This window comes from Myxine glutinosa, chromosome 10 (assembly GCF_964187855.1).
Source record: "Myxine glutinosa chromosome 10, kmMyxGlut1.1, whole genome shotgun sequence".
Taxonomy (NCBI): Eukaryota; Metazoa; Chordata; class Myxini; order Myxiniformes; family Myxinidae; genus Myxine; species Myxine glutinosa.
Window position 1 is genome coordinate 117895447 of NC_136270.1, and position 13541 is coordinate 117908987.

Genomic DNA, 13541 nt, shown 5'->3' on the forward strand with positions numbered 1-13541 from the left:
GTATATTTTATGCTTTTAATTTGCATGTAACGACAGCAGAATAGGTCGATACATCGCACTCTTTCTGCAGAATAAAAACGCACCGTAAATACGCCAGCTCGCCCTAAGCGGACATCAAAAGCAACAAAAAGTTATTTGTAAAGGGGTGGGGGAGGGAGTTTGCAGTGCGAGAGAAGCTTGCCGCAGCTCATTTAATATGTAATAGTATATATTATGTGGTCTGTGTTGAATGGGGAAATGTTCATAACGTCACACAACGATGATATAATCAATTTAAAATGACCACCTGTAACGCCATCGAGTCGTGTATGCATCGTGTTGTGATATCAGTGCCGCACCTCGGATCGTCCGCATGCTTGAAGGAAATGCGCAATGACTCAAATAAGTTCATGAAGCCGTCCCTGATGCACGACTCGAGATCATGGTTTCCATTTACCGTCTCCATTGCCAGCGACGTGATGACTTCATGACGGGGCTCGTGCTTCCAAATCGTGCCTCGATACTCCCTCATTATGTAATACATATATAAATATCCATACATATATTTATACAATAATATATACATACACGGAGACATCCTCGTACATACGCACGATTCTCGGAATTGCAATTCCATGGAAGCGCACGCGAGCCGGTCCTCGCTTTCATTCTCGTGCACCTGACACTTAATTACCATTCCCGGTGCTAATAACGTTGGCGCCTATAACGCTTACATCAAAATAGCACAATTCGATCGTTGCTTATGAGACACTCATTCGTACGTCAACAAAAGGGTACCCCTGGCGGTGGTATCAAGCAGGACTCTACCATCTGCTAAATCCTCGCTCTTGTCTTTCCAAATCTCCCTCTTTTCCCCATATATAGGGAGAGAGAGAGAGAGAGAGAGAGAGAGAGACATTATATGCATACACATATACTCGTATATACATGGAGAGAAAGATATATATATATATATATATATGTATATATATATATATATATATATATACATATATATATACATATACAGGTATATACATATATTTATTTATATTCATATATATGTGCAAACATATATTTATTTACATACATATATTTATTTATATACATATATTTATTTATATCTGTATACATGTATACGTACATACATATATTTATTTATACACATATATTTATTTATATTTATATACATATATACATTATATACATATATTTATTAATATACATATATTTATTTATATTTATATACATATATACATATATTTATTTATATACATATATTTATTTACATATATACATATATACATATATTTATTTATATTTATATACATTTTTACGTATATACATATATTTATTTATATTTATATACATATATACTTATATACATATATTTATTTATATACATATATTTCTTTATATTTCTTTATATACATATATTTATTTATATTTCTTTATATCCATATATTTATTTATATCCATATATTTATTTATATTTATATTTATATGCATATATATATACATATAGTATTTAACATATATAAATATAAATAAATATATGGATATAAATAAATATATGTATATAAAGAAATAGATGAATATACGTATATATAAATATGAATAAATATGTGTATACGTATATATGTATATAAATATATGTGTATACATATATACGTATATAAATAAAAATATGTGTATATGTATACAGTATATGTATATAAATATATATGTATATAAATAAATATATGTATATACGTATATATGTGTATAAATATATATATAAATATGTATATAAATAAATATATGTATATAAATAAATCTATGTATATACGTATATATGTATATAAATATAATTAGATATGTATATAAATAAATATATGTATATAAATATACATGTATATAAATATAAATAAATATATGTATATAAATAAATATATGTGTATATGTATATACGTATATAAATATATAAAAAATATGTATATATATATATATATATGTAATGTATATGCCTTGTTCTGCCTCCCATCGCCCTCCATGTCCCCCTCCTTCAAATCCTGGTTTCGCCCGCTGTGAGATCTAACACGACGGCGTTCTGACGTCACGGCGGAGTCTGCCGGGCGGGAGCTCGTGGGTGAGACGGGCAGCCAGACGGTGCGAGCAAGCGGCGCAGGGAGTGAGCAAGAACGAGCTAGAGAAAGGGGGAAGCGAACGAGCGAGAGCGCAAGAAAGAGAACGAGCTAGCGAGGCTTTCGTACCATGGCCAGCCTCGCAAACGGCGTACAAGAGAGCTCGGGCAGTGGAGGCGCCATGAACGGGCTAACACACGGACAAGGCACCATCCCCGTGAAGGACCACGATGCCATAAAGCTGTTCATTGGACAGATCCCGCGGAACCTGGAGGAGAAGGACCTAAAGCCGCTTTTTGAAGAATTCGGGAAAATATATGAGCTCACCGTTCTCAAAGACCGCTTCACCGGCATGCATAAGGGTAAGCTCGCTGCTCACACATTGCACCTAGGCCGGGGCACGAGAGAAACGAGCGAGGGACCCACGGGGCCGTTGACCTTATTATTTATTTATTTAAAGTGTTAGGGTTAGGGTTAGTGTGAGGATTTTTTTGCCAAACCCTAATCTTAACCCTAATCTTAACCCTAACCCTAACCCTAATCCTAACCCTAACCCTAACCCTAACCCTAACCCTAATCCTAACCCTAACCCTAACAAGTGCATGTGGCTTGCCTTTGCAGAGCAACGCGCATTATATGTCATATACTGTATTTACAATTATATGTCGTACACGTCATCTCGATTCTCCCATGTGTAACATACATGTATACGTATATGAAAGATCGATCGGTGTGTCCATTTGGTGTCCCTATTTGTCCCGGATCACAAGCATCCGAACGCGTTCATTATACACACTGCATATGGAAGGAACGCAATGACCCGAGGTGTGTCGTTAAACGTGTTTGTGGGTAATTGCTAGGCACAGAATCGTTACACATGAGCGCCGTCTTTACCCTGTCTCCCATTCCTCCCTCCCCTCCCCCACATGTGCACCCACCTCGCCCCCCCTCCCCACCCGACCCCTTTCCCCCACCCACCATCCTCCCGCCTTGGTCCCGGCCATACCGGTCCGTTGCCCTTCCAGGCTGCGCTTTCCTCACCTACTGCGCCCGCGACTCGGCTCTCAAGGCGCAGAGCGCGCTCCACGAGCAGAAAACGCTACCTGGGGTAAGGTGCAGCGGGCGTCGCTGCGTTACGGTGTGTGGAGTGTGTGCATGCAGAGCGCGAGTGTGTGTGTGTGACACGGCATGGAAATAAGACTCGCACTCGGGTTTTTCCAGGTTTTTCGTTGATTGTTACCTGCTCGGTTTTTGAGTGCCCCCCTCCGAGAGGTTGCGCTCTCGCTTCGCACGTTACACCTGCACTTGCGCCACTTTCATCCAGCACACGCGGCGGCGACGCAGATCCCAAAATCCCTGCTTCGAGTTTATGACGAAGATCCCAAAATGGATCGCGAGACCCTTTTTCGGGTCATCACCTGGGCCGTGCTCACCTCTCACGCCCTGCAGGTGAAACGCGCGCGGGTCGCGCTGGATTAGCGCGCCGCGTGACCTTGGTAACAAAATTAAATAAGCGAACGAATGAATGAATGAATAAGTAAATAAACCCCTAACTCGAAGGAACACCACGGCGGTCATCGGGGCGGCCCGAGGTGTTGTAACCCCCTCATCCGCACGTTGTGCATATGGCCCGAGATTATCTGGCAGAACCCCAAGGCAGGTTAAATCAACCCCGCGCTCATTACCGCACGGCAGCTGTTACAACTACTTACGGACCTGGTGGTTTGGTTAAAAATAAAAGAACCTCCATGGTGCGAGGTGGTGCAGCACACCCCTCCCTCCCCCCAACCCCTCTACACCCCTTTACAACTCCAGAGGCGATGTTTGCCCCACATCCACCGATTACCTTCTGCTCTCAGCCAATCCGAACCCGCGTGTTGGATGAAGGTGTGCAACGTAGACTTTAAAACAGAAACCGGTGAAAATCACCACCGAGGCACGGACGGTGTGTGTGTGTGTGTGTGTGTGTTTGTATGTGTGTGTGTGTGTGTCTGTGTGTTTGTGTGTGTGTGTGTGTGTGTGTATATATGTTTGTGTGTGTTTGTGTGTGTTTGTGTGTGTGTGTTTGTATGTGTATGTGTTTGTGTGTGTGTGTGTGTGTGTGTGTGTGTGTGTGTGTGTGTTTGTGTGTGTATTTGTAATATCTGTGTTCGTGTGTGTATTTTTGTGTGTATGTATGTTTGTGTGTATGTGTGTATGTGTTTGTGTGTATGTGTGTGTATTTGTAATATCTGTGTGTGTTTGTGTGTATGTATGTGTGTTTGGGTGTGTATTTGTAATATCTGTGTGTATTTGTGTGTTTGCATGTATATTTGTGTATCTGTGCATGTGTGTATGTGTGTCTGTGTATGTGTGTTTGTTTGTGTATGTGTGTTTGTTTGTGTATGTGTTTTTATGTTTGTGTGTGTGTGTGTATGTATGTATGTGTGTCCACCATGTATGTATGTTTCTGTTTCTTTGTGTATGTGTTTGTGTGTGTGTGTGTGTGTGCGTTTCTATATGGGTGTGTGTTTGTGTGTGAATGTGTAAGTTGTTTTTTAAAGGTGTGCCATTTTGAGGCCAGTATATATAGAACATGGCGGCGTGTTTGTGGATGTTTTATTCAAAGGGCTCTTATTTTCCCGTTCCCTTCAAACATGGCATCGGTTTGTGAGTGTGGATGTTCATGCACCTGTATACCTGTGGGATCCTCCATTCCCACGTTTTTGGCGTGTTCTTCGCCCATAAACGTTGTTTTCTTGATACATTTTCACGAAACGTTTGAGGTATTGAACGATCATGAATGTGTGTCCTGCAATGGTGATGCGAGGCTCGTCTACATATGTGCATACGCAGTTATGGGTTTGTATGAGCCTTTCACTCCGAAGACTCGTCTGCAGATCCGACTCGAATGGAACCTTCCGCTGAAGGATTCACGGATCGATCCGTCGCGTGAAGGCTTGTGGCATTCCTTATTTGTCCTTCCCATGCTTTTTGGACAGGTTCGCAGAGTCCTGTGTCTGCTTGTTTTCCCGATTGTGTTTATGATGAAAGAGACGGCGCTCATGTGACCGACCTGCACTTTATTATTATTTACCTGTGTATTGATTTAAGACTTTGACGTTCGATTTATGCATCGGTCAGTATTGCGCTTGTTTTGCAGCGAACTTCCACTCTGGTGGAGTTCGAGTTGATTCGAGTGGGGGGAGTAAGAGGTGTGGAGGGGGTTGAGCATTTCTACGAAGATGGAAGTGATCAGGTAGACACAGGTCTGTCGGTTTGCGGGAAATGTGATGACGCAGGTGCTGAAAGGACAGCTCCCTGACAGGTACTTTCGGGACAAGCGGTCAAGCCTCCTGGCGCGGAACTTGTGCTCGTCTTGGGTCGTTTCGTCCACGAATTCGGAAAGTCTACCGGGTGTGTGGTTGGGTGAAGGTGTTGGGGGGCTGTTGATGGGGGGGGGGGGGGGGAATTGCTCGCGGCATCGCGATCCCATCAGATTTCCCTTCACCTTCATGAATTATAAATCATTTTTATGTATAAACTTTTCTTGAGACTCATAAGGACTTATAGTTAGATATACGCAACGATACGTTATATGAGAAACGACAACAAAAGCGGAAAATTCCATTTGTCCTCCCCAGTAAAAAGATGTAATAATGATAGGTAACCCACACCCTTCATTTCCAGATCACGCCCCCTAGGAAGCTAAACCACTCCCCCTTTGTAACACGGCCCAATATATGCAAACCACGCCTCCATATCCTCTCCAATAACAAGTACGCGATGCTCTAATTCACACCAGCGCTTGTTGGCAAGAAGCGCGAAAAATAATGGCTTCTTGGCTCCTTGCTGCCAATATTAATTACATACGGAACACTTGGAAAGCATCTTGCACTAAACGGGCTTTGAATTACCCCTCCCCCGCCCCCAACCCCGAGTATGCACCCCCCACCCCTCCGACACGTTCACGTTCCATTATTCGCTTCGCCCCCAATAACATAAAGGGACGAGACCGTGCTGTGGACCATTGAGACCACGGGTCGCCGGAAGGATCACTTGAATGGGAGCGCGCACGCCGCAGCGCGTAGTCATTTGGCCTTTCGGATTGTGACGTCACAAGCGAGAGTGCATAGCGTGGGTACACGGGCAGCTCATGTGTCCTTCAACTGCTTGCACACGATGTTCTCTGCGCTCGGTGGCCGAGGGCAGCAGTTCCATCGGTTTTCTTGTAAACTCGCTTGAAATTCCCAACAACCTTTGCATAGTCGAGCTACCTGTATACCTGCTCAGTCGTCCGTTTCGTCATTTCGGTTGGACCTTTTGCCAGCGCTTTGAACAGTGATTTGTTTGTCAAAAACCTGATTTTTCTGTGATGTAAAATATTTTTGCTTCGATTGTTTTGATTTTTACGAAAAAAAAAAAGAAGAAGAAGAAAAAAAAGCTTCATTCCATGTTTTGTTTTGCTCGAAACATTATGTTGTCGCATTTAAAACGTTGACGTTGCACAAACTACCTGTGAGAGTACAGGCCTTTTGTTTCCTACCTTATAAATGTGTCACGTGGGCTTTCAAAATGTCTTAAGAGTGAGGTTCCAATAATTATTCACAAGACTTCAGAATCTTGGAGACAGCAGGTTTATTTATTTATTTTAAGAATCTTCAAAGACTCGTAAACTTCCTTATTAATTATATATATATATACACACGCACACATACAATTACATGGTCAAAAATAAAATAATGTAAATAATGCTGGAGACAGCAGGTTTATTTATTTATATATTTTTTTGAATCTTCAAAGACTCGTAAACTTTCTTATTAATTATATATATTATATACATTCACACATACATTACATGGTCAGAAGTAAAATAATGTAAATAATGCTGGAGACAGCGGGTTTATTTATTTATTTAATTTTTGAATCTTCAAAGACTCGTAAACGTTCTTATTAATTATATATATTATATACATTCACACATACAATTACATGGTCAGAAGTAAAATAATGTAAATAATGCTGGAGACAGCAGGTTTATTTATTTAATTTTTGAATCTTCAAAGACTCGTAAACTTCCTTATTAATTATATATATATATATATATATATATACACACATACATTTATATGGCCAGAAATGAAATAATGTTCGCATTTCTTGGACCCTTGTGAGTATCTCATTCCGAGAACTTTTGAATACACCACACGTACGTAGTTTTATACCTGCACGCATGAAACTCCGCACCTGTACACAAATGACACTCCCCACCTGTACACGAGTGAAACTCCCCACCCACACACGGTTGACACTGCACTGCACACGTGATACTCCCCACCTGTACATGTTTCACACTCTGCACTGCACACGTGATACTCCCCACCTGTACATGTTTCACACTCTGCACTGCACACGTGATACTCCCCACCTGTACACGTTTCACACTCTGCACTGCACACGTGATACTCCCCACCTGTACATGTTTCACACTCTGCACTGCACACGTGATACTCCCCACCTGTACACGTATGCCACTCTCCATCTGTACACGTTTGACACCGCACATGTAAACGTGATACTCTACACGAGTACCACTCCTTACCTGTACACATGCGACACGCTAAACTTCTTTGTACACGTGTGATACTTCGCACCTGCACACGTGTGCTACGCTGCACGTGTATACGCGTGGAACCTCGCACCTGCCCGCGCGAGACACCACACCTGTGCGCAGCCATTGCGGGCACGAATCGGATTGGGAAAGGCCGTGCGATGGGCCGTCTCGTGGACGATGCGCACGTCGTTACGTTTACTGGACCAGGTGTTTTTAGTTTCCGTTGAAAGAAAGGAACGTTATAGTCGAGCGATCACAAAGCTAATTAAATTAATGAATTGTATAGATAGGGATGGAGCCCCGCCCCCTTCTCCTTTACTGGCAAGATTATTTAAATAAATAAATAATCACACTTTGCAGCGGCGTCGACGGGACTCGGCCTGGGCAGACACCGGCGGACAGCGCGCCTTGTACGTGGCATTTTTTTTTTTTTTAACAGACAAATCAGGACATCAGGACAAACGGTTCACTCGGCCGGACGGTGAGATCCGCTCACAGAGAACCAGGGATCGCGTGTCGACGCTGTCATGGGCGCTACACCTGTTATTGCCCTGTGTCTATACAAGTTTGTCCATTTTGCTGCACGTGTACCTGGTCGCTCGCTTCGTGCTGCCTCAAGATCCCCCGAAGAGGAATTTCTTTTATAAAACATCCCGCTTGACTGTGTACAATAAAGCAGACGAGATGGCGTCCTGACGCCTGTAAAATGAGAACCTTTTCAATGAAGATATATTTCTTTCATTAGTGCGGGTTGATGTCACGTGCGTACAGGTGCATCGCATTGCATATGGAGGAGCGTCCGTGGTCACCACGAGCCAGCTACTGATGGGTGGGTTAAGGAGAGGCCAGAGGTCACAGCCAACCTCCACCACCCCAACCCCTCTTTCCATACACGACTACGGCTTTCATAGCTTCCTGTTATGGGTTGGTCCATATAGGTGTTTCTACCTGAACTAGCTCATGATGCAGAGAACCCAGGTTTGAATCCCATTCGCTATGTAGATCTAAATATCTATAAAGCTCAGTTGACTTTTTGCTCCACCAAATAACAGCGAAACGGAGTTGAGTAAGAGGGTGAAAATTCTACAGATGCTGTGATAAATAACTACCTCTGTCGGTTTGAATGTTTGAAAGAGAATAGACGTCTGGATCAATTTCTGAATTAAATTTAAATCCCGATTTATATATTTATATATAAACGCGAGTTGTCTGTGTGTGTGTGTCCGCATTTTATTCAGAGATGGTTGGACGGATCTTCATCAAACTTTCAGAGGTTCATCAGTGAGTGCTTGGGAGTGTTTTCGGTCAAAAAAAAAAATTGAAAAAAAAAAGTTCGTTTTTTTGGAGTTAAAAAATAAAATAAAAAAATCGCTCGATAGTGCCGAAGCCTTTTTAAATGAATGACAGTTATATACGAGTACACATTCGCATAAATAAATACAAAACAATTACCAGACATTTGAATACAAATAAATCAAACAATTCCGGAAGTGTACGAAGTTGGTAGTATGGCATCTTCTTCTTCTTCCTGATCGGCATCACACTTAACTCAGAAACGTGAGCCACATACACTCAGAAACGTGAGCCACTCCCTTCCTCTCCTGCCTCCCACCTCCCCTCACCCTCACCCTCCCCTCACGCTCCCCTCCCCCCTCTCCCCCTTCCCCCCTACTCCCCCTCCTCTCCCCCTTCCCCCCTGCTCCCCCTCCTCGCCCTCCTCCCCCTCCTCGCCCTCCTCCCCCTCCTCCCCCTCTTCTCCACCTCCTCCTCCTCCCCCCGTTCTCCTCTCCTCCCCCACCCGGCAACGCCGGGTACTTCTACTAGTATATATATATATATATTTGGACATCCTGTAGCAATATCCTTGTGTAATTCATTTTAAAAGTACACTAAAGTCTTTGTCCTGCCTGTGATATACGTACAAGCTCCACGATGGGTCTCGGATCACTGTGAAATCACAAAAATAAATAATATGATATGGCAAAGATATCACTGTACAGTGTGTACAGTATATGCAGTATATGCAGTATATGCAGTATATGCAGTATATGCAGTATATACAGTATATACAGTATCCATAGACTGTTAACATTGAATCAATGTCGTCATGTGGATGGAGCACAGGCTTGATGGGCCAAATGTCCTCCTCCTGTGTCCAATCCCCGCATTCCCCTCCATTTGATCAGCCAAAGTCCCAATCGCACAACTTTTCTTCCGAGCTCGTTTCCTGACTGTTTTTCCTGATGTCGTCATAATTATATCACACTGTTCGTGACAGTAATCAGCAAACGTCATCGCGGTTGTTGCTCTGTCGGTTTGTTTGGCTGCTCTGAGAATGGACGATTATTATTGTTATTATTATTATTGTTGTCATTGGTATTATTGTTATTGTTATTATTACTAATATTATTATTAATATTCTTATTATTAATATTATTATTAATATTATTAATATTATTATAAATAATAATATTCTCATATTTATTATTATTATCATTATTATTTTCAATAATAAAATTATTATATTCTTATATTTATTATCATTATTATTTTCAATAATAATATTATTATTATTAATATTCTTATATTTATTATTAATATAATTATGATTATTTATATTATTATTATTATTAATATTATTAATATTTTTATATTTATTATGAATATTATTATTATTAATATAATAATAATTATTTTTAATATCATTATTATTAATAATATTATTAAAAATAATAATATTATTTCCCTTGGCGGTTGAAATAACATCAGGATGAATTCGCACCATGTGTTCGATGGCGTTGCCCGGGCATGCATGGCGCGTTTACAACGATGCTCAAAATCCCAGATTAAAGTCTCCTCGGCCCCAAAGGAGCATTCCTGTTGGACAACCTCGCGTGTACAGAATGCCAAGACGCGGTCGCCCGAAGGAGTCGTACGAGCGACCGTGTACACACACACACACACGGCGTCTGTCCGTGCTGGGTAGCGAAGGGGTTGCAGCCCCAGCAATGAAACCCCCCCCCCCCCCCCTCGCTTCCTCTACACTGCTCCCTCTCACATTTCCATTGGACCTACGCGAGCACCGGCTTCGCACACCAAAGGGTTAACTCGCTCGGGCAAGGCATTTGGCAGTTTAACATTTAGTCGCGCTTTGGATTAATACAGGAGGGCCTTGGAAATTGGGGTCAGGGTGTTTAATATGGGGTGCTCCAGAGAGAAGCCGCATATTGAACAGATCTGGTGTCTTGGTGGCTCGGAAATTGAGGTCAGCGCGTTTAATACTTGAGTCGCCGTGGAAACAAGATGGATTAACTACCACCCAGACCCACCGCAATGAAATTTCGCCCACCCACCGCACCGTCATGGCGGCAGCCACGTACATAGATGGGTTCCTCTCTTTGGAATTGCCCCCCTCTCTCTCCCTCCTTGCCCCCCGAGGAAGTTAGGGGGAAGGTTATGTACAGTGCGGAGGATAACGTCGGTCCGTGTTCCCGGATCTCTGCACCGTGGATAATCACCAGCGCATGACGCTCAGCGCAATACACTGATCGAGCACAGTCATGACGTCACAGCATCACGACACACGTCATGCAATACTTGCCAAGAATGAATAACCGCGCGGTGAGTCGTGGTTGTGATGAGGGTCCACCCTGCTTCCTCCACTCCATGCAGCGTGAGAGTAAAGCGAAGGGTGTTTCGCCTTTTTTTTTTGCATACGTAATAAATAGATACCCAAAATAATGCTGCGTAACTAAAAGCACCTGTCCACACACAGGGCCAGAGGGCAGACTCCCTCATCAGGAAATTCTCACTTCGATATTTCCGCGTCGAATAGGAATGGTGGCCAAACTAATCTCGGTGGTTTAACTGCTCTTGGCTGTGGTTATAATGACGTTGCACCGAGCCTACGCTGTTCCTCGCCGTGTGGTGCAGACCACAACCCCGTCATACAAATGAAGACAGGAGGGGGACGGACATATTCCATTTGTCTGACGAGTGTGGCGTTTTGATAACGATCACATGACGGTTCCTAAAGTGAGAAATGATGAAAGGTTGTGCGTGTGTCTCTGGAGCGAACATAATCAATGGCTGAACACTCTCCTTTCATGTAGTTAGGCCTATACAGCTACCGTAGTGTGAAAGTGGTAGATAAGGAGCCCGCTGTATATATATCAAAATGTCTGCGTGTTTGTCATTTTTACTAAATCATCTACAACGAGGCCAGACGAACACATCGCCGCAAAGCAGACGTTTTCTGGTTTATCATTTATTTAATTGTTGGCACTTCGTTGTCTAACCCTTCAAAACCTTCAAGACGTTGTGTATACCGAACATCAATCAAACGTTCAGTGTTTGCCCTCTCGTGACGATTACCTGAAGATGATTATTCGACTGCAGGTGCTTCTCGTCAAAATCGACGTGCTTCCCCTTCTTGCTACCTCCCCCTTTCCAACAACCCCCACCCACACCCACACTCCCACAACACTTTCCTACATGATCCCTTTATTTTCCCTCCCTCTACCCCCCCCCCCCCCCTCCACCCCATTCCCTGCAGCACGTGACGGGGTGTTGCAACCGCTTGTGTCTGTGTGCATGCGTGCGTGCGTCCGTCATTTTCCCAGGCCATAACTTTTTTTACCATTTGAGCTTTTGTCATCAAATTTACAAAAAAAAACCTTCATTATGAGAATATGGAGAAAATAATTAAAAATTGGGTCAAAATGTGAAAGAGCAAAGTCATAGCGACTATAAATAGCCCTTATTAGCCCGTCCGCAGCGCGTCAAGCATGAGACGCCCGTTTTTTTTATGAATCGCTTCCGTTTATTTATTTGCCATTGAGCTTCAGTGTGTGTTCAGGCCATAACACTGTTGTTAATTGAACCTTTGTCATCAAACCTCGAACAAACCTTAATTATGACGATATGGGGAACACAAATGAATAAAATGTCCAATTTTTTAAACTGTCCTTTTTATCAAGTTTAGTTTGAGTAAAAGCGGCCAGGGCTGGGCTTTGCATTTTGAGATGCTTTCTCCTTTGAATGTCGAATTTTTCTTACGAGTAATAAAACGAGCAACGTATGAATGACTCGTTTTAAATTGCGTTTAAAATCTACTCTTCTTCCTCTACCCAGATATTTATGTTAATTTGTGCTATCTCTCTCTTTTTTTCTTCTTCTTCTTTTTACATCCGTCATTACTTCGCACACGTGACATGACAAGCACATGTGCGTGAAAATTTTGTATTATGCTTGATTAACTATTAACTGTCTGTCTGTCCATCTGCCCTCTCGTTCTCTCTCTCTCTCTACAAACGTCAGTTTATCATCAAGGAACAACTTTATTACAATTTAATGTTATATGACCACAAATCGGAAAATGAACCTCCAGGTTAGGAATACTTTGACTCTGAATTTATCCCAATCGTGAAAGCGCAGAGAGGAGCAAGATGATTTACTCTACTCTGTCTAACTGTCTGTCAATCAAACAAAATAAAAAATCATTTCAAACAGGAAACGTACTGTTTTTAAGGATGCCATAAAGGACACAAACAACATGCACGAATAACTAATGTAACGTGTTGAATAAGGTGGTGTAAAAGACGCTGCATAAACGGCGGTAAACTTCAGGAATTAATTGTTCTGCACGACCTTTAAAATATTTATGTTATTTCAACTTAATTACATACGTGAACATTTAATGAGCATTGGTAAGGTGTTCTATTAACTCGTTTTCTTTTATATAATTACCTTTAGCTCTTTCACGAGCCTCGATCCTGTATACAAAAAAAAAAAAACCTCTGCCACTGAAGGTGGAATGAGGTTATATTTTCAGCCTCGCCTGTTTG

The 13541-nt window shown here is 42.1% G+C and overlaps 1 protein-coding gene across 1 annotated transcript in view; it reads left to right on the plus strand.

The window, feature by feature from the left end:
* Positions 1–2232: 2232 nt before the first annotated feature.
* The window catches only part of LOC137433836 (CUGBP Elav-like family member 4), a 577562-nt gene continuing 566253 nt past the window's right edge, over positions 2233–13541 (plus strand). The window contains 2 exon segments of the mRNA XM_078785224.1: positions 2233–2464; positions 3128–3210. Coding sequence (XP_078641350.1) covers positions 2233–2464; positions 3128–3210 — 315 coding nt within the window.